We start from the raw sequence: 16,731 nt of genomic DNA on the forward strand, positions 1-16,731 counted from the left end.
TGGGGAACCACAAGAGCTGTGCAGAAATCCAGGTCAAACAATCCCAGAACTGAGACCTTCCTAGATCTGAAGGTGTAAGGTGAAGAACTTACCAGAAGGAGAGAGCTCTTGGGCACAGCATGCTACCTTGTGAGAAGCAATGACCTCGGGTTGAAGGTTATAGTCAATCCCAATCTCATTATCCTCTCACCTTCCCTCCTTTTCCTTCTGCTGGAGTCTTTTGTTGGAAAGCAGCTGGAAACCAGGGGCGAGTTTACTCTTGTTGAGGCAGTCCCTCCAGCTCCGGCTCTCAGGGTAGGGGCCAGAGCATTGAAGGGTGGAGAAAGGATCTGAATGACAACAGGAGCTTATCAACATATTCCCCCACAGTGAATTTATTTTTTTCCCCTGGAGGATATCAAATCAAATCCTAGACACCATGTAATTTCACCCACAAATACGCCATCTTTACCAGGCAAAACTTTAAAAAAAAACCAACCAGTTCAGTTCAGTTCAGTCACTCAGTTGTGTCCGATTCTTTGCAATCCCATGGACTGCAGCACACCAGGCATCCCTGTCCATCACCAACTCCTGGAGTTTACCCAAACTCATGTCCATTGAGTCGGTGATGTCATCCACCACCTCATCCTCTGTCGTTCCCTTCTCCTTCCCCCTTCAATCTTTCCCAGCATCAGGATCTTTTCAAATGAGTCAACTCTTCGCATCAGGTGGCCAAAGTTTTGGAGTTTCAGCTTCAACATCAGTCCTTCCAACCTTTAGGATGGACTGGTTGGATCTCCTTGCAGTCCAAGGGACTCTCAAGAGTCTTCTCCAACACCACGGTTCGAAAGCATCAATTCTTTGGTGCTCAGCTTACTTTATAGTCCAACTCTCACATCCATATATGACTACTGGAAAAACCATAGCCTTGACTAGACGGAACTTTGTTGGCAAAGTAACGTCTCTGCTTTTTAATATGCTGTCTAGGTTGGTCATAACTTTTCCTCCAAGGAGTAAGTGTCTTTTTATTTCATGGCTGCAGTCACCATCTGCAGTGATTTTGGAGCCCAAAGAAATAAAGTCTGCCACCATTTCTACTGTTTCCCCATCTATTTGCCATGAAGTGATGGGACCAGATGCCATGATCTTTGTTTCCTGTATGTTGAGCTTTAAGCCAACTTTTTCACTCTCCTCTTTCACTTCATCAAGAGGCTCTTTAGTTCTTCTTCACTTTCTACCATAAGGGTGGTGTTGTCTGTGTATCTGAGGTTATTGCTATTTCTCCTGGCAATCTTGATTCCAGCTTGTGCTTCCTCCAGCCCAGAGTTTTTCATGATGTACTCTGCATATAAGTTAAGCAAGCAGGGTGACAATATACAGCCTTGATGTACTCCTTTTCCTATTTGGAACCAGTCTGTTGTTTCATGTTCAGTTCTAACTGTTGCTTCCTGACCTGCATACAGATATCTTAAGAGGCAGGTCAGGTGGTCTGGTATTCCCATCTCTTTCAGAATTTTCCACAGTTTATTGTGATCCACACAGTCAAAGGCTTTGGCATAGTCAATAAAAGAGAAATAGATGTTTTTCTGGAACTCTCTTGCTTTTATGATGATCCAACAGATGTTGCAATTTGATGTTTGGTTCTTCTGCCTTTTCTAAAACCAGCTTGAAAATCTGAAAGTTCACGGTTCACATACCATTGAAGCCTAGCTTGGAGAATTTTGAGCATTATTTTGCTAGCGTGTGAGATGAGTGCAATTGTGTGGTAGTTTGAGCATTCTTTGGCATTGCCTAATAAAAACGATTCCATAATATCATCCAATACCCAGTTGTGTTGAACATGCCTTAATCATTTACAAAACATTTTTACAGATTATTTCCACTGGGATCCAAAGTCTACACATTGCATTCAGCAGCTACTTTTCTTAAACCTCTTTAATCTAGAACAGTTACGTCTTTCTTTTATTTAAAATGTATTTATTTTAAATAAATGTGGGTCATTCTTATTTTAGAATTCCCACACCTTGAAATTTGCTGATTGTATTCTTGATGTACACATTTTCTATAAGCTAGTAGATTTGTTCTTATACATTGGCTTATTTATTAATCATCACATGTATTAAGCCCTCACTGTGAGTGCAAGATAGTAATGCTAAAGTGCTAGAATCTCACTGATGAAAACCATGGACATAACCAACAAACAAGAGGCGCTAAGGCTACAAAGTGGAATGACAGAGGTCAGCCCTCCAGGGACTTATGTCGCAGAGGCACCATCAGATATAATTGTCACCAGCAGACAGCAGTGAGGGAGGCTTCCAGGAGCACACAAAACAAGAGTTGAGGGGACGAAACAGTCTCTGAGGCTCAGAAATCACTCGTGTGGTACAAGAGTTCCCAGTTTTGGAAGGCTTATCCTGAGTTAGGGGAAATAATAAATTGCTAATTTTTGGAACGCTCTTATCCTGAAGAAGGCAGTCATCTTAAGATTAACTTGAGGGACTTCCCAGTGCAGTCAAATAAATTATTTTGCTTATTCACTAAGTCATGCCCAACTTTGTGACCCCCACATGGGATTTCCCAGGCAAGAATACTAGAGTGGGTTGCCATTTCCTTCTCCAGGGGATCTTCCCACCCCAGGGACTAAACCCAGGTCTCCTGCACTGCAGGTAGATTCTCTACCACTGAACCACCAGAGAGGCCCAGGCAAATAAATAAAAATAAATATTAAAAAAGAAAAAACGAAAGACTAATGTGAGGTATGACTTGAAGGAGAAAAAAGAAACTCCTTCCTGACTTGCCATACTGGTTGGAGGAATGTGTTAGAAAGCATTAGTTTCTCCCTCTGTTTCCCAGAAGAGAAGAATATTAGCCCGCAACACCCTGGGTGGGACCACAACACCCTGGGTAGGATCTGTGAGGGTGTCTTTTCAGAATAAACCAGACATCTCTGTCCCCAGGTAGAGACAGAGATTTGTAGATTAATTGAAGAGCCAAATCATTTGGCATAATGTGTTTAGTGTATAATGGAATTACTGAGTTCATGCATTAATTACCTAAATATTTATTAAGTAACTGCTTGGTACCAGCATGAGGCTAGGTGCAGCAGTGAATGAATCAGGCCCAGCCCCTGCCCTCCGGGACCACATAAAAATTGCTGTAAGGTGGGGAAAAGGAAGAGAGGAGATGGGACAAAAATTCACTCCTTATACCTGAGGTATATGAACCTGTGTTCTTAGGTCTGTCTCATCTTCCCTGGACTGTCAATCAGCAACAGCACCTGGTCCTTCTCTTTCCTTGGATCAAGTTCAAATCCCAAATCTGTGACTTAAAGGGAAATCCTAAATCCTCTTTCAGTCACTTTCAAATCATTTAGGAGATCGAGTTCCTCACAGACACAAAAACTCATAGATACCAATAATTTCATGTGTATTTTCATTTTAAGTTTTTATATTTAAAAGTTGTTTTCACTCTAACAAGGACTTTCAAGCAAAGAAGGGACTATAAGAAGACTGGAACTACTTATGTGAGAAGACCCCAATCACAGATTCCTAATCACCACCCACCCCCACCCCACCTCACCACTAGACTCAGTGATCAGAAGGAGTCTATCCCATTCTTTTCAAAGTGTACTGTGTCTTAGTCACCCAGTCATGTCTAACTCTTTGTGACCCCCTGGACCATATAGACCTCCAAATTCCTCTGTTCATGGGATTCTCCAGGCAAGAATACTGGAGTGGGTTGCCATTTCCTTCTCCAGGGGATCTTCCCAACTCAGGGATTGAACCCTGGTCTCCTGCACTGCAGGCAAATTCTTTACCGACTGAGCCACGAGGGAAGCCCATCTCACAGATATTCAATAAGGCTTCTTGACTATTTTTAGAAAGACAATTACAGAAATGGGATACGAGCAGTGTATGACTAAATTTGCTAGTGAGTTCTCCTGAAAAGTTTACAGATGTATTAAAGAATATATATAGTCTTATATGTTCCAAATGGTTTACTGAATTATGAAAGTAAATACTTAGATTCCTCATTTGTAGCTTCTAAATGCCTCTTTGTTTTTTCACTTTGTTTAGGTAACCAAAAAGTATATTCACTTATGTGGGGTGAAGTTCACCTAATAAACAACTGCTCAAAGTTCTACCCAGGTCGCTACTTTGAAAAAGAAATGGAGTGTGCAGGTAAGCACAAAGTGGCCTCTGGGAGATGTCTCCATAGTTTCTACCAAACACCTTTGTCCTCCCTGCTGAGTCACCGCCTTGTTCTGGGCCTCCAACCTTTTCCTTTGGCCTCTGGCTGTAAAGATCCCCTGGAGAAGGAAATGGCAACCCACTCCAGTATTCTTGCCTGGAAAATTCCTTGGACAGAGGAGCCTGGCAGGCTACAGTCCATGGGGTCGCCAAGAGTCGGACACCACTTAGCAACTAAGCCACCACAGACTATTGCATTATCAGACTGTTTCAGTCCATTTCCCTTAGCTCAAGTTCCCGCAACCTAATACGCAAAGGAAAAATCTTCCTTAAGCCATTATACAGCAGTCCAACAAGGTGATTAAGAGCACGGACTCTGTAACCAGACTGCCTGGGTTTACATTCCAGTTCTCACCAATTACTACTTTGTGACCTTGAGCAAGTTTCCTCACCTGCAACACTGGTGATCTTAAGATATGAGAAGAGTGAGATGCAGAGCAGTAATGTGAGTTGCCCCAAGTCGTATAGGGGCTTCCCTGGTCGCTCAGTGGTAAAGAATCCACCTGCAATGCAGGAGACACAGGAGACGCGGGTTTGATCCCTGGGTCAGGAAGATCCCCTAGAGAAGGAAATGACAATCTATTCCAGTATTCTTGCTTGGGAAATCCCATGGACGGAGGAGCCTGGCAGGCCACAGTCCATGGGGGGTCACAAAGAGTCAGACACAACTTAGCGACTAAACAACAACACAGCAAAGTCTTACAGACAAGCAATGGTATATTTGGGATTGAAGCCTAGACTTCTAAGTAAAAATCCAGACGATCTCACTTCAAAACGTCCAGTTGGAAGTCAGTTCTCCCCCGTTAGGAATCCCTTTGTCTTCTCAGGATTCCTGTCCCCCCCTCCTTCAATATCACAGGAATGCCAGTGCTACCACCCAACACAACTACGTCAGTTCCTACTTCTGGTGGTGAGCCAAAGGCAGGGTGCCAGCCATGGCAGGGCACTTAGGACACTTGATTGAAATCACTTGCAAATAGTGGATTATAGCAAAAGGCAGAGTTACTGACATTCTGTAACTGCTTGGATGTATCTGTGTGCTCAGTTGCCTCCAACTCTTTGTGACATTTTGGACCATAGCCTGCCAGGCTCCTCTGTCCATGGAATTCTCCAGACAAGAATACTGGAGTTGGTTGCCGTGCCCTCCTCCAGGGGATCCTCCCAACCCAGGAATCAAACTCGAGTCTCCTGCGTCTCCTGCACTGCAGGTGGATTCTTTATTGCTGAAGCATCAGGGAAGCCCCAACTTCTTGGATACAGTGATTTAAAATCTTGGAAAGTCACAAGAGTGAGAAAAAAGTAAACAGACCACTCCATGTGCCTCCCCCCACCCCACCATCTTAAAATGGAGCTAAGGATTACAGAGCACAAAAGGAGAGAACAGCACAAAATCTACCCAGGCACAACTGCACAGTTAAGAGGATAAGCTCTGAAGTCTGGCTACCTGGGTTCAAGTTCAGAAGTTCAAGTTCAAGTTCAAGTTCTGGCTACCTGGGTTCAAGTTTATTTCCTTGACCCTAGACAAGTTCACTAATGTCTCTGTGCCTTATCTCATCTTAAAATAGGGATACTAACGATCTGTCTCTCATAGGGTTGTGATGAGGGTTAAAACAGTGAACAATCAATACATCCTAAGCACTCAGTCAGTACTAGGTACTCCTATCATTTTTCCACTCAGTCATTGATGCTACTTTGAGATTGCTATCTCATTATGAAATATGCTTCCACAAAGTAGAGGAAGTGGGGGCGTACTTGCTAAACTTGGAGAATGAGTTTTAATAAAAGACACAGTACTTCCTAACCTGCATTTCCACAACTCTTTGGGCCTGCTCTGTAAGGGAGCCCATCGTTATTGCCTGTTAGGAAAGTGTAAGAAAGTCAGTGTTTGGGACTTTCCTGGAGGTCCAATTGTTAAGACTCCACGCTTCCAATGCAGGGGATGGGAGTTCAATCCCTGGTCAGGGTATTAAGATCCCACATGCCACATAGCACGTTCAAAAAATACAAACAAAAAACTTGAAAAAAAAAAAAAAGGAAGCCCGTGTCAGTACAGGCAATTGGTGGGAGAACAGCCTTGACAATGGAAGTAAATGTGTGATTTTCTTTGTCCCTTGTCTTCCTCAGGTACAGATGATGGTTCTATTGATGCCTGTAAAGGGGACTCTGGAGGCCCCTTAGTCTGTCAGGATGTCAACAACGTGACTTACGTCTGGGGTGTTGTGAGTTGGGGTGAAAACTGCGGAAACCCAGAGTTCCCAGGCGTTTACACCAAAGTGGCCAATTATTTTGACTGGATTAGTCTTCACGTAGGAAGGGCTCTTATTTCTCAGCACAATGTATAAAACTACGATCTCGCTCTTCTTTCTACTCTTTTTCTCTCAGGAGCTCCATTTTAATTGAAATGATACTGAATAATTAGTACTTCTTCAAGGAAAACAATAGAGGTGGTTTGATGGGACATTTTTTAAAGGTCTCTACAAAGTTTATGCCATTTTGGAATTTTGCTGTATAATTCTCAAATAAATATTTCAGTCAAGCATACATATTTTATTTTATTTTATTTATAAAAGACCTGGGTAATCTGTTCATTCAGGAGTGCTGTATGTTTTTTTAGGATTTATGTATTTACTTTTGACTGTGGGTCTTTGTTGCTGCATGTGGACTTCAGTCGCCACGAGTGGGGCTGCTCTTCACTGCGGAGCCCTGACTTCTCATCGCGGTAGCTTCTCACCTTGTTGCAGAGCACACACTCTGGGCGCAAAGGCTTCAGTAGTTGCAGCCCACAGGCTTAGCTACTCCGAAGCGTGTGGGATCTGCCTGGACTAGGGACTGAACCGGTGTCCCTTGCATTGCAAGGCGGATTCTTAACCACTGGACCACCAGGGAAGCCTGGGGGTGTTGTAGTCACTGTACTAAGGTTTAGCAGGTAGAAAGACATTGGATTCCCATACGCCCGGTTCAAACTCCAGCTCTACCACCTGCTCATCACTTGGCCCTGGGCAATTTACTATCTTTTTTTGTGTCCCATTTCCCACTTTTAAAAAGAAAACTGGAATTTTGAGAAAATGAAGCTACATATTAACTTAGCGACTGAACTGAACTGATTACAGTAAAACAGTTGCCATAATACCTATCACAAGAAAATAATGGACCTCACAGCTCTTGTCCCATTTTTTTCTGTTTCTTTAAGTATTCAAAGCTCCCAAAAACTTTTAGTTCCTTATTTCACAAGTCCTCCTTAAATCCCACCACAGTCTACCACCACACAAATCCGTATCTCCAGCCCTGACCTTTGCTAGAAGTCCGGACTATGCATCTCACTGAGCACTTAACATGTCTCCTGGATGCCTGATAGTATTTTCAAAGAAAGGCCAACCCCAAAGTCTACCCCTATTCTTAAACCTGTTCTTCCCACCTCAGTAAATCCCCTGTGGCCTCAGTGTACAGTGGGCATGCAATTGCTCTCTATCACATGAGCCTGCTTTAATCTCACCAGAGCACTTGTCATCACCCAACACACTTTGTTTTCACTTGCCTCCCCCTTCCCCAAAACCCCACCCACCCACCACCCCCCAACCCCCACTACACTGCAAGACACAGGAGACTTTGTCTTCTTATCAGCATCCCTAGCACTTTGTTCATCAACAGTGCTCGCTGCTTTTACTATTATTTTTTTTTCAGGGCAGCTATCAACATCCTGAAGACAGAGGTGTATTTTTTCACATAAATATTAACCTTTAAAACCTGAGAGCCAGAACCAGTTCTGGGTAGATTCCAGTTGTTTTAATAATATGAATATCCAAATTATTCCCAATTATTCCCAAATTATTGCCCAGATTTTTTTCCTTTTAAAAATTTTAGTAAAGTAAACATAAAGGTTTTTGTTTGTTTGTTTACCATTTAAACCATTTTGAACTGTGCAGTTCAGTGGCATTAAGCACATTCACATTTTTATGCAGCCATCTCCAGAAATCTCTTGTCTTCTCAAACTGAAACTGCCCCATAAAGCAGTAATTCCTCCTTCCCTCCTTCGCTGCCCATTTTTAATTCCTTTCGTCATTGACTGCAAGAGAGCATCTGGTTACTTATAGCTGTGAAAGAAAGGCCCCCAAAGCAGTGATTACCTGATAATTGTTTATGATTTTGCTCCTGCATCTGGGGATTGACTGGACTGGCTAGGTAGCTCCTCCATCCTCTCAGAAAGCTGCCATCACACGGGGCTGGGACAAGGATAATCTCGAAGCCTTCTTCACTCATGGCTGGTTTCTGGTTGCTGGGCTGGGAGACTCAGCAGCTGGGGTCCTCAGGCACCTCTCTCTATGTGATCTTTCCACATGAGCTCTCAACGAGGTGACTTGGGGTCACCAGACTTCTTACATAGCAGTTGACAAGTGTCCCAAGAGAACCTGCAGAACCTGCACTGGCTTTCTAAGCCTGGCCTGGAAAGCTTAGCTCAGCTTAACTTCACTTCCATCACAAAGACGGGACCAGGTTCGAGGGAAAGAAACATAACCCATCTCTTGACAGGAGGGGTGTCAAGGAATTTGTGGTGCGTCCACCATTTCGTGGATCAGAAGGTGGAGCCCTCACTCACATACCATTCCATATATCAATCAATAGTACAGATCCCGACAGGAAGAGGCTACTTTGCATTTCCAGCAGGAAGTGACACCAGTACTTTACTACCGCCAGCAGGAGGAAGAAGGATTTTCTCCCTGGCTGACAACAGCTCAGCCAACTTGGAGCACATGCCCTTTTAGCAGGTGTCTGTTTATGAGCAAAAAGAGAAGAGAACTAAGGCCTACAAGCTGGGAAACTCCGCATATGGGCACCCTCAGCCGACCCAGGAAGGAGCAGCACCCTGGCAACTCGATGGCCCAGTCTGCACAGTGACCGGAGACCTCACAGAAGTGGACCGGATTTGGGTAAGAGAGAGGAGCAGGCTTCTCCATAGTGACCCCGTGCGGTAGAGACTAGGAACTGCAGGAGTGGGATGCCCTAACTTGAGGGCTTTCCCAGTTGAGAGGTTTGCGTGAGGGCTCCTGGTTGCACACCACAGAAGCCAATAGTATTGTTTAAATGGAAAAAAAAAAGAAAGAAAGATTTATTCAAATATATTGTGCAGTTCACAGAATCTCCAAAAAAAGCCAGAAAGTAAGAGGCAACAAAGACCACTGCAGGACTGCTCGTCAGAGATTCCCGCCGCCACTAGCTTGGGTCCCAGGCTCCACGCCTAGCTCCTACCGCAGAGGCTGGGCATTGGACGCTACTGACTGACCCTTTGCCATCACCGCTTCTGTGAGTTAGCATGATCTTCCCTGAACGTGGTCAACAAACAGAGGTCACTAGATGTGGAACTCTGCTATCACCGCATTTAACCCTGGCTCAGAACTCACCAGCTTATAAGGCAGATGGTGATTTATGATTTATGATTTGTGATTTGTGATTTATAAATCACAAAGCTGCACTTGACAGGTACAATGGTAAGAAACCTCATCGGAGAATCATAAATCGGCCTTAAGAGTCCAAGAAGACTTCCCCAGAGATGAGCTTAATCTAAATTACGGAAGAACTTTCCAGGCAGATAGGAACACAAAAGCCCTGTGACTTGAAGAACCAAAGTCAGCACCGAAGGGATGGGGAGCAGTTCAGCATGACTGGAGCCCGGGGTGCAGCTGAGGAGCTGGAGACGGAGGAAAGGCCACACAGGGGGGGCCTTGCGTCAAAAAGTTGGCACCAATGAAGGACTCTGGAAAGTTCGTGCTGGGGGCATTGCGGAAGAATGAAAAATGATGACTGATGAACGGAGAAACCAAAGCAGGGCCCTCGTAAAGAGAATGGAGCTAATTCTAGAAATGTTAAGGAGCAAAACAGATGATATCTGGGGACAGAAGACATATGGCACTAGGGAGAGGGATAGTAGTCTAGGGTGATTCCCAGGTTTTCTCTTGGATAATGAGGTGATCGCTGTTGCCACTGATTGCAGAAATAAAGGGAAGAGAGGAATAGAAGAAGGCTTAGTTAGGAATATTTTGAAGCTGTGCTGTCTATGGGAGTTCGGCAAAGACAAATAGTAGAAAAATATAAAGAAGGAAATAAAAAGTTCAAAATCAATCAGAGGTTTGAAAGTAGTCAGAAACCCTACTGAGAGAAGTCACACACCTGAATTTATCCGGATGGTCTAAAACCTGCAATTTCACTTAAGTGGATTCCTTTCCATCTTCTCCAGTGCTTCCTCCTTGTGTGCCAAGTAATCTTACATTCTAGCCACAAAGGTCACTTGAAAATCTCTCTCCCTGATTGCTATGGTCTGAAAATTCGTGCCCCACTGTGAAAATTAATAAAGGGAAAACCTCACTAAAATGCAGTTGGGTGATCAGACAGAGAAGCTCTCATGCATATGCCCTCTATATATCAATCAATGGTACAGATCCCAACAGGAAGAAACTACTCTGCATTTCCAGCAGGAAGTGACACCACTACTTTACTACCACCAACAAAAGGAGAAAACATTTTCTTCTTGTCTGGTAACAGCTCAGTCAATGAGAGAGTGTCACAAATTGGCCAGCGGAAAGCCAGTATACATCAAGCTCAGCGTTTTCTCCAATGGCCTTTCATTTATAACAGGTCCCTCCCAACTTCCCAATATCCTCTATAAAAGAGTTTCCTTTCCTTTGTTTGCATGTGGACTTGAATGTGGTTCACCATAATTGCATGTCTTGAATTGTAATTCTTTGCTGCTCTAGAATAAACCTGTTTTATTGGGAAAATAACTGGCTATTTTATTGCGTTAGGTTGATCCTCCATATTTATATATTGAAATTCTAATACCCAGTGTGATGGTATCAGGAAATGGGATCTTTCAGAGGTGTCTAGGTCATGAGGTTGGAACCCTCTTGAATGAGCTTAGTATTCTTATAGAAGAGACCCCAGAGGTCCCACACCTCTTCTACCATGTCAGGACATGGTGGAAAGTCAGCAGTCCACAACCCTGAGAAGGGCTTCTCCAGAACCCCACCATTCTGGCACCCTGATCTTGAACTTCCAGCCTCCGCAACTATGAGAAATAAACCTTTGTTGTTTGTAAGTCACCCAGTCTATGGTATTTTGTTATAGAAGCCCAAAGGTCTGATGGTAGACCTCCCCAAGCAAAAAGCCGTTACCTTCAACATATTAAGATTATGGAAGCAGACGTTCACAGATCTGATGCAGCCATTTCTTGTCCTTCGCTTCATTTCCAGCTTGAAAGCTATCAAACCATTAATTTTTTTAAGGCAGAGGCTAGAACTTAGCACTTGAAAGAGAAAGTGTTAGTCGCTCAGTTCAATTCAGTTCAGCCACTCAGTCGTGTCCGACTCTTTGTGACCCCATGGACTGCAGCATGCCAGGCCTCCCTGTCCATCACCAACTCCCGGAGTCTACCTAAACTCATGTCCATCGAATAGGTGATGCCATCCAACCATCTCATCCTCTGTCGTCCCCTTCTCTTCCTGCCCTCAATCTTTCCCATCATCAGGGTCTTTTCCAATGAGTCAGCTCTTCACATCAGGTGGCCAAAATATTGGAGTTTCACCTTCAACATCAGTCCTTCTAATGAACTGCTCTCTAATGAAGTCTAATGAAGGACTGCTCTCCTTTAGGATGGACTGGTTGGATCTCCTTGCTCAGTTGTGTCCAATTCTTGCAACCCCATTGACTGTAGCCTTCCAAGCTCCTCTGTCCATGGAATTCTCCAGGCAAGAATATTGGAGTGGATTGCCATTCCCTTCTCCAAGGGATCTTCCTGACGCAGGGATCAAACCCAGGTCTTCTGCATTGCAGGCAGATTTTTTACAATCTGAACCATCAGGGAAGCCCCATCTAGCACTTATTCCCCCTTAATTTGAGCCTCTTTTAGAAACTAAACTTCCAGCTTTCACATTGGGTAAAAACTGATCATTATGGCTGTAATTCTTTCACTACGTGGCATTTATTTTTATCATGATAACACTGCTGAGGCCATTTAATGAGACACTGGAAAAGACTAAAAACAGAAACTTCCCATGATCATTAGCATTTCATTCATTTTGTTTTATTTCACACAAGACAAAAGATTGCATAATATTCTAGTTTCCAAGCATTCTGAGTTAATATGTTACATTAAACCCAATACATTTTGCATTCTTATTTCATTAATACCATCTTGTACTATGATGTCTATGTCCAGTGAAGAGACCATAAGGGGTTTTTAGAAGGGTATCTGACGGATCTTACTTATAACTGTACTGGGAAGCTCTCTATAAAAAAAGGCATAGTTGCAGCTGCCCAGAATTTCCCACCCTAAGGCATTTAATCATTCAGACAAGAATCAACACAAAAATAGAGTATTTTATATTTTCAGAATTAGCTTTGATAGTTTTCACCATAATTGGTTTCCCTAGTTCCTCTTCCAATCTTTTCTTCCTTGGACTACAACTGTGTTTTGACCCTAGTACCCCACAGAGGTGCCCCTAAAATTCACCAATAACTTCCATGTTATTAAATCCCATGATCAATATTCTGTCTTCATCTTTCTCCACACCTGTTGAACCGATGATTCTATCTTTTTTAGATACACTGGATTGGAGCACTCTCCTGCTGCACTTGGCTGTTTCTTCCTTGTCTCTTCTACCGGTTCTTAGCTACTTGATCTCCAACATCTTAGACCTTGTTCTGCTTCTCTTTGTGCATTCACTTTTTAGAGGATCTCATCTAGTTCCATGGCTTAAAAAAGCCATTTCTATGCTGACAATTTCCAAATTTAGTTCTAGCTCATATCCCATTTTGAACTGTGAATTCAGAATACTCTTCTTAAACATGGTATGTCTGAAAATAATTTTCTAATTTTTCCTTGAAATATTTTACTTCTGAAATCCTCCCCATTTTAGTTAGTAAGAACTCTATCCTTCCAATTGTTTAAGCCAAAACTTCAATGTCATCCGTGAGTTTTCTCTTTCCCTTTTTACCATAGTCAATCCACCAATAAATCCTGTTGCCTCTACCATGGAGTTATATCTAGAATGTGACCACTTTTCATACTTCCACTTCTTCCTCCTTGGGTCAAGCCATAATAATATCTTACCTAGTTTATTATGTCATAACTGGCTTCCTGGCTTCAGCTCCTACCCAATCCATAGACAAAGTGTATATAGATAAAACTAGTCATTTGCTAGCAGGAAAGATCTGGAAGCCATGGATTTGCAACCAGTAGTGTCTGTCACAATAAATACAGGCTTTCCTGATTAGGTGAAAGTATTCTGTAAAGGACAGAAATGGTATGGACCTAACAGAAGCAGAAGATATTAAGAAGAGGTGGCAAGAATACACAGAAGAACTGTACAAAAAAGGTCTTCACAACCCAGATAGTCACGATGGTGTGATCACTCACCTAGAGCAAGACATCCTGGAATGTGAAGTCAAGTGGGCCTTAGGAAGCATCACTATGAACAAAGTTAGTGGATGTGATGGAATTCCAGTTGAGCTATTTCAATTCCTGAAAGATGATGCTGTGAAAGTGCTGCACTCAATATGCCAGCAAATTTGGAAAACTCAGCAGTGGCCACAGGACTGGAAAAGTCCAGTTTTCATTCCAATCCCAAAGAAAGGCAATGCCAAAGAATGCTCAAACTACCGCACAATTGCACTCATCTCACACACTATTAAAGTAATTCTCCAAGCCAGGCTTAAGCAATAAATGAACCAAGAACTTCCAGATGTTCAAGCTGGTTTTAGAAAAGGCAGAGGAACCAGAGATCAAATTGCCAACATCCACTGGATCATCAAAAAAGCAAGAGAGTTCCAGAAAAACATCTATTTCTGCTTTATTGACTATGCCAAAGTCTTTGACTGTGTGGATCACAACAAACTGTGGAAAATTCTGAAAGAGATCGGCATACCAGACCACCTGACCTGCCTCTTGAGAAACATGTATGCAGGTCAGGGTGCAACAGTTAGAACTGGACATGAAACAACAGACTGGTTCCAAATAGGAAAAGGAGTACGTCAAGGCTGTATATTGTCACCCTGCTTCTTTAACTTATATGCAGAGTTCATCGTGAGAAACGCTGGGCTGGAGGAAGCACAAGCTAGAATCAAGATAGCCAGGAAAAATATCAATAACCTCAGATATGCAGATGACACCATCCTTATGGCAGAAAGTGAAGAAGAACTAAAGAACCTGTTGATGAAAGTGAAAGAGGAGAGTGAAAAAGTTGGCTTAAACCTCAACATTCAGAAAACTAAGATCATGGCATCTGGTCCTATCACTTCATGGCAAATAGAGGGGAAACGATGGAAATAGTGGCTGACTTTACTTTTTGGGGCTCCAAAATCACTGCAGATGGTGATTGCATCCATGAAATTAAAAGACGCTTACTCCTTGGAAGGAAAGTTATGACCAACCTAGACAGCATATTAAAAAGCAGAGACATTACTTTGCCAACAAAGGTCCATCTAGTCAGGCTATGGTTTTTCCAGTAGTCATGTATGGATATGGAGTTTGACTATAAAGAAAGCTGAGCGCCGAACAATTGATGCTTTTGAACTGTGGTGTTGCAGAAGACTCTTGAGAGTCCCTTGGACTGCAAGGAGATCCAAGCAGTCCATCCTAAAGGAGATCAGCCCTGGGTGTTCATTGGAAGGACTGATGTTGAAGCTGAAACTCCAGTACTTTGGCCACCTGATGCGAATAACTAACTCAGTGGAAAAGACCCTGATGCTGGGAAAGATTGAGGGCAGGAGGAGAAGGGGACGACTGAGGATGAAATGGTTGAATGGCATCACCGACTCAATGGACATGAGTTTGAGTAAACTCCAGGAGTTGGTGATGGACGGGGAGGCCTGGTGTGCTGCAATTTATGGGGTCACGAAGAGTCGGACACAACTGAGTGACTGAACTGAACTGATCCTGCAAAGGAGGCTCTTTTCAAATATTCTATGCTAACTAGAAGAAAAGGTGGAAGTGGGTCACCTAGGACTTATATGATATTATCAATCAGGCCTGGCCTCATGAGCAAGCATCCTGTGCATTTGCACAAGGCCCTGAACTCAGAAGGGTTCCAGACTATATCTCCCATCAACATCCTGAAATTCTTAATAATTTTTGAACAAGGAGACCTGGATTTTTACTTTGTGCTGAGCCCTGCAGGATCAGCCCTGATTATGTAGCTGATCAGGTGATCAATTCCATACCCTGGTATCTGATAGCAGGAATTGAGAGAAAAAAGTAAATCTTGGAATCACTACAGCAAAACAAGTATCTAATGATTGACTATGAAGAGATGTAAAAATAAAACTTAAGAGTCTTGTTTTCTGGGACGATGGCAATGATTTACTTGAAGTACATAGTAGAAAAGAAGATTTGTTTGAGAAAAAAAGAGAAGATCTCTATCAGCCAGAGAAAATGGAATTTGAGGATTTAACCCCTAAGGAAAGCTCAGACAAAGAGGACAAAATCTGAATTCACAGAGCTGGAGCTGTATTTGCCATTGTTTAGTTGCCAAGTCGTGTCTTTTGCAACCTCATGGACTGTAGCCCACAAGGTTTCTCTGTCCATGGGATTTCCCAGGCATGAATACCTTGCCATTTCCTTCTCCAAGGGATCTTCCCAACCCAGTGATTGAACCCATGTCTCCTGCACTGGTGGGTGGATTCTTTACCACTGAGCCACCTGGGAAACCTGAGGTTGCATTTAGAGTATAAGAAATTAGGTGAGATTACCAGGAATATGGACGACAGAGGATGAGATGGCTAGATGGCATCACCAACTCGATGGACATGGGTTTGGGTGGACTCTGGGAGTTGGTGATGGACAGGGAGGCCTGGCGTGCTGTGATTCACGGGGTCGCAAAGAGTCGGACACGACTGAGTGACTGAACTGAACTGTGTCATGAATACGTATACAGAAAAGGTATAAAGGAGAGACTTGGCTCATTTATAACAGGGCTGGAACCAGGTAACATTGCTATATTTTGTCTTTTCTTTGTGAAGACTTATTCCCATACCACAGCTGCTGCTGCTGCTAAGTCGCTTCAGTCGTGTCCGACTCTGTGCGACCCCATAGACGGCAGCCCACTAGGCTCCTCTGTCCCTGGGGTTCTCCAGGCAAGAACACTGCAGTGGGTTGCCATTTCCTTCTCCAATGCATGAAAGTGAAAAGTGAAAGTGAAGTCGCTCAGTCGTGTCCGACTCTTAGCGACCCCATGGACTGCAGCCCACCAGGCTCCTCCGTCCATGGGATTTTCCAGGTAAGAGTACTGGAGTGGGGTGCCATTGCCTTCTCTGCCCATACCACAGAGTTTCTCTGAAAAAACCAAGCCTGGTCAAGGGAGCTAGGTGGGACCTCAGAAGTACTGTAGGACTACATCCACACTTTAGAGATGAGAAACCCAAAGCTCCAGAAAGCAGACCAAAAAAACAAGAACTCTATGTTTCCTTTTCCCAGCTGTTGAAATGTGCTGTCCAAAAATTAAGGAAAAAAAAATCT

At 43.3% G+C, this 16,731-nt stretch overlaps 1 protein-coding gene across 1 annotated transcript in view; it reads left to right on the forward strand.

The window, feature by feature from the left end:
• CFI (complement factor I) overlaps window positions 1-6,762 on the forward strand; it is a 46,810-nt gene extending 40,048 nt beyond the window's left edge. Inside the window, exons 14-15 of the mRNA XM_065907290.1 lie at window positions 4,056-4,160; window positions 6,354-6,762. Of these exons, the coding sequence (XP_065763362.1) occupies window positions 4,056-4,160; window positions 6,354-6,571 (323 nt within the window). The 3' untranslated portion in view covers window positions 6,572-6,762. The remainder of the gene's footprint in view (window positions 1-4,055; window positions 4,161-6,353) is intronic.
• The last annotated feature ends 9,969 nt before the right edge of the window (window positions 6,763-16,731 follow it).

The sequence above is a fragment of the Muntiacus reevesi genome, chromosome 16 (assembly GCF_963930625.1).
Source record: "Muntiacus reevesi chromosome 16, mMunRee1.1, whole genome shotgun sequence".
In the NCBI taxonomy this organism is placed as follows: domain Eukaryota; kingdom Metazoa; phylum Chordata; class Mammalia; order Artiodactyla; family Cervidae; genus Muntiacus; species Muntiacus reevesi.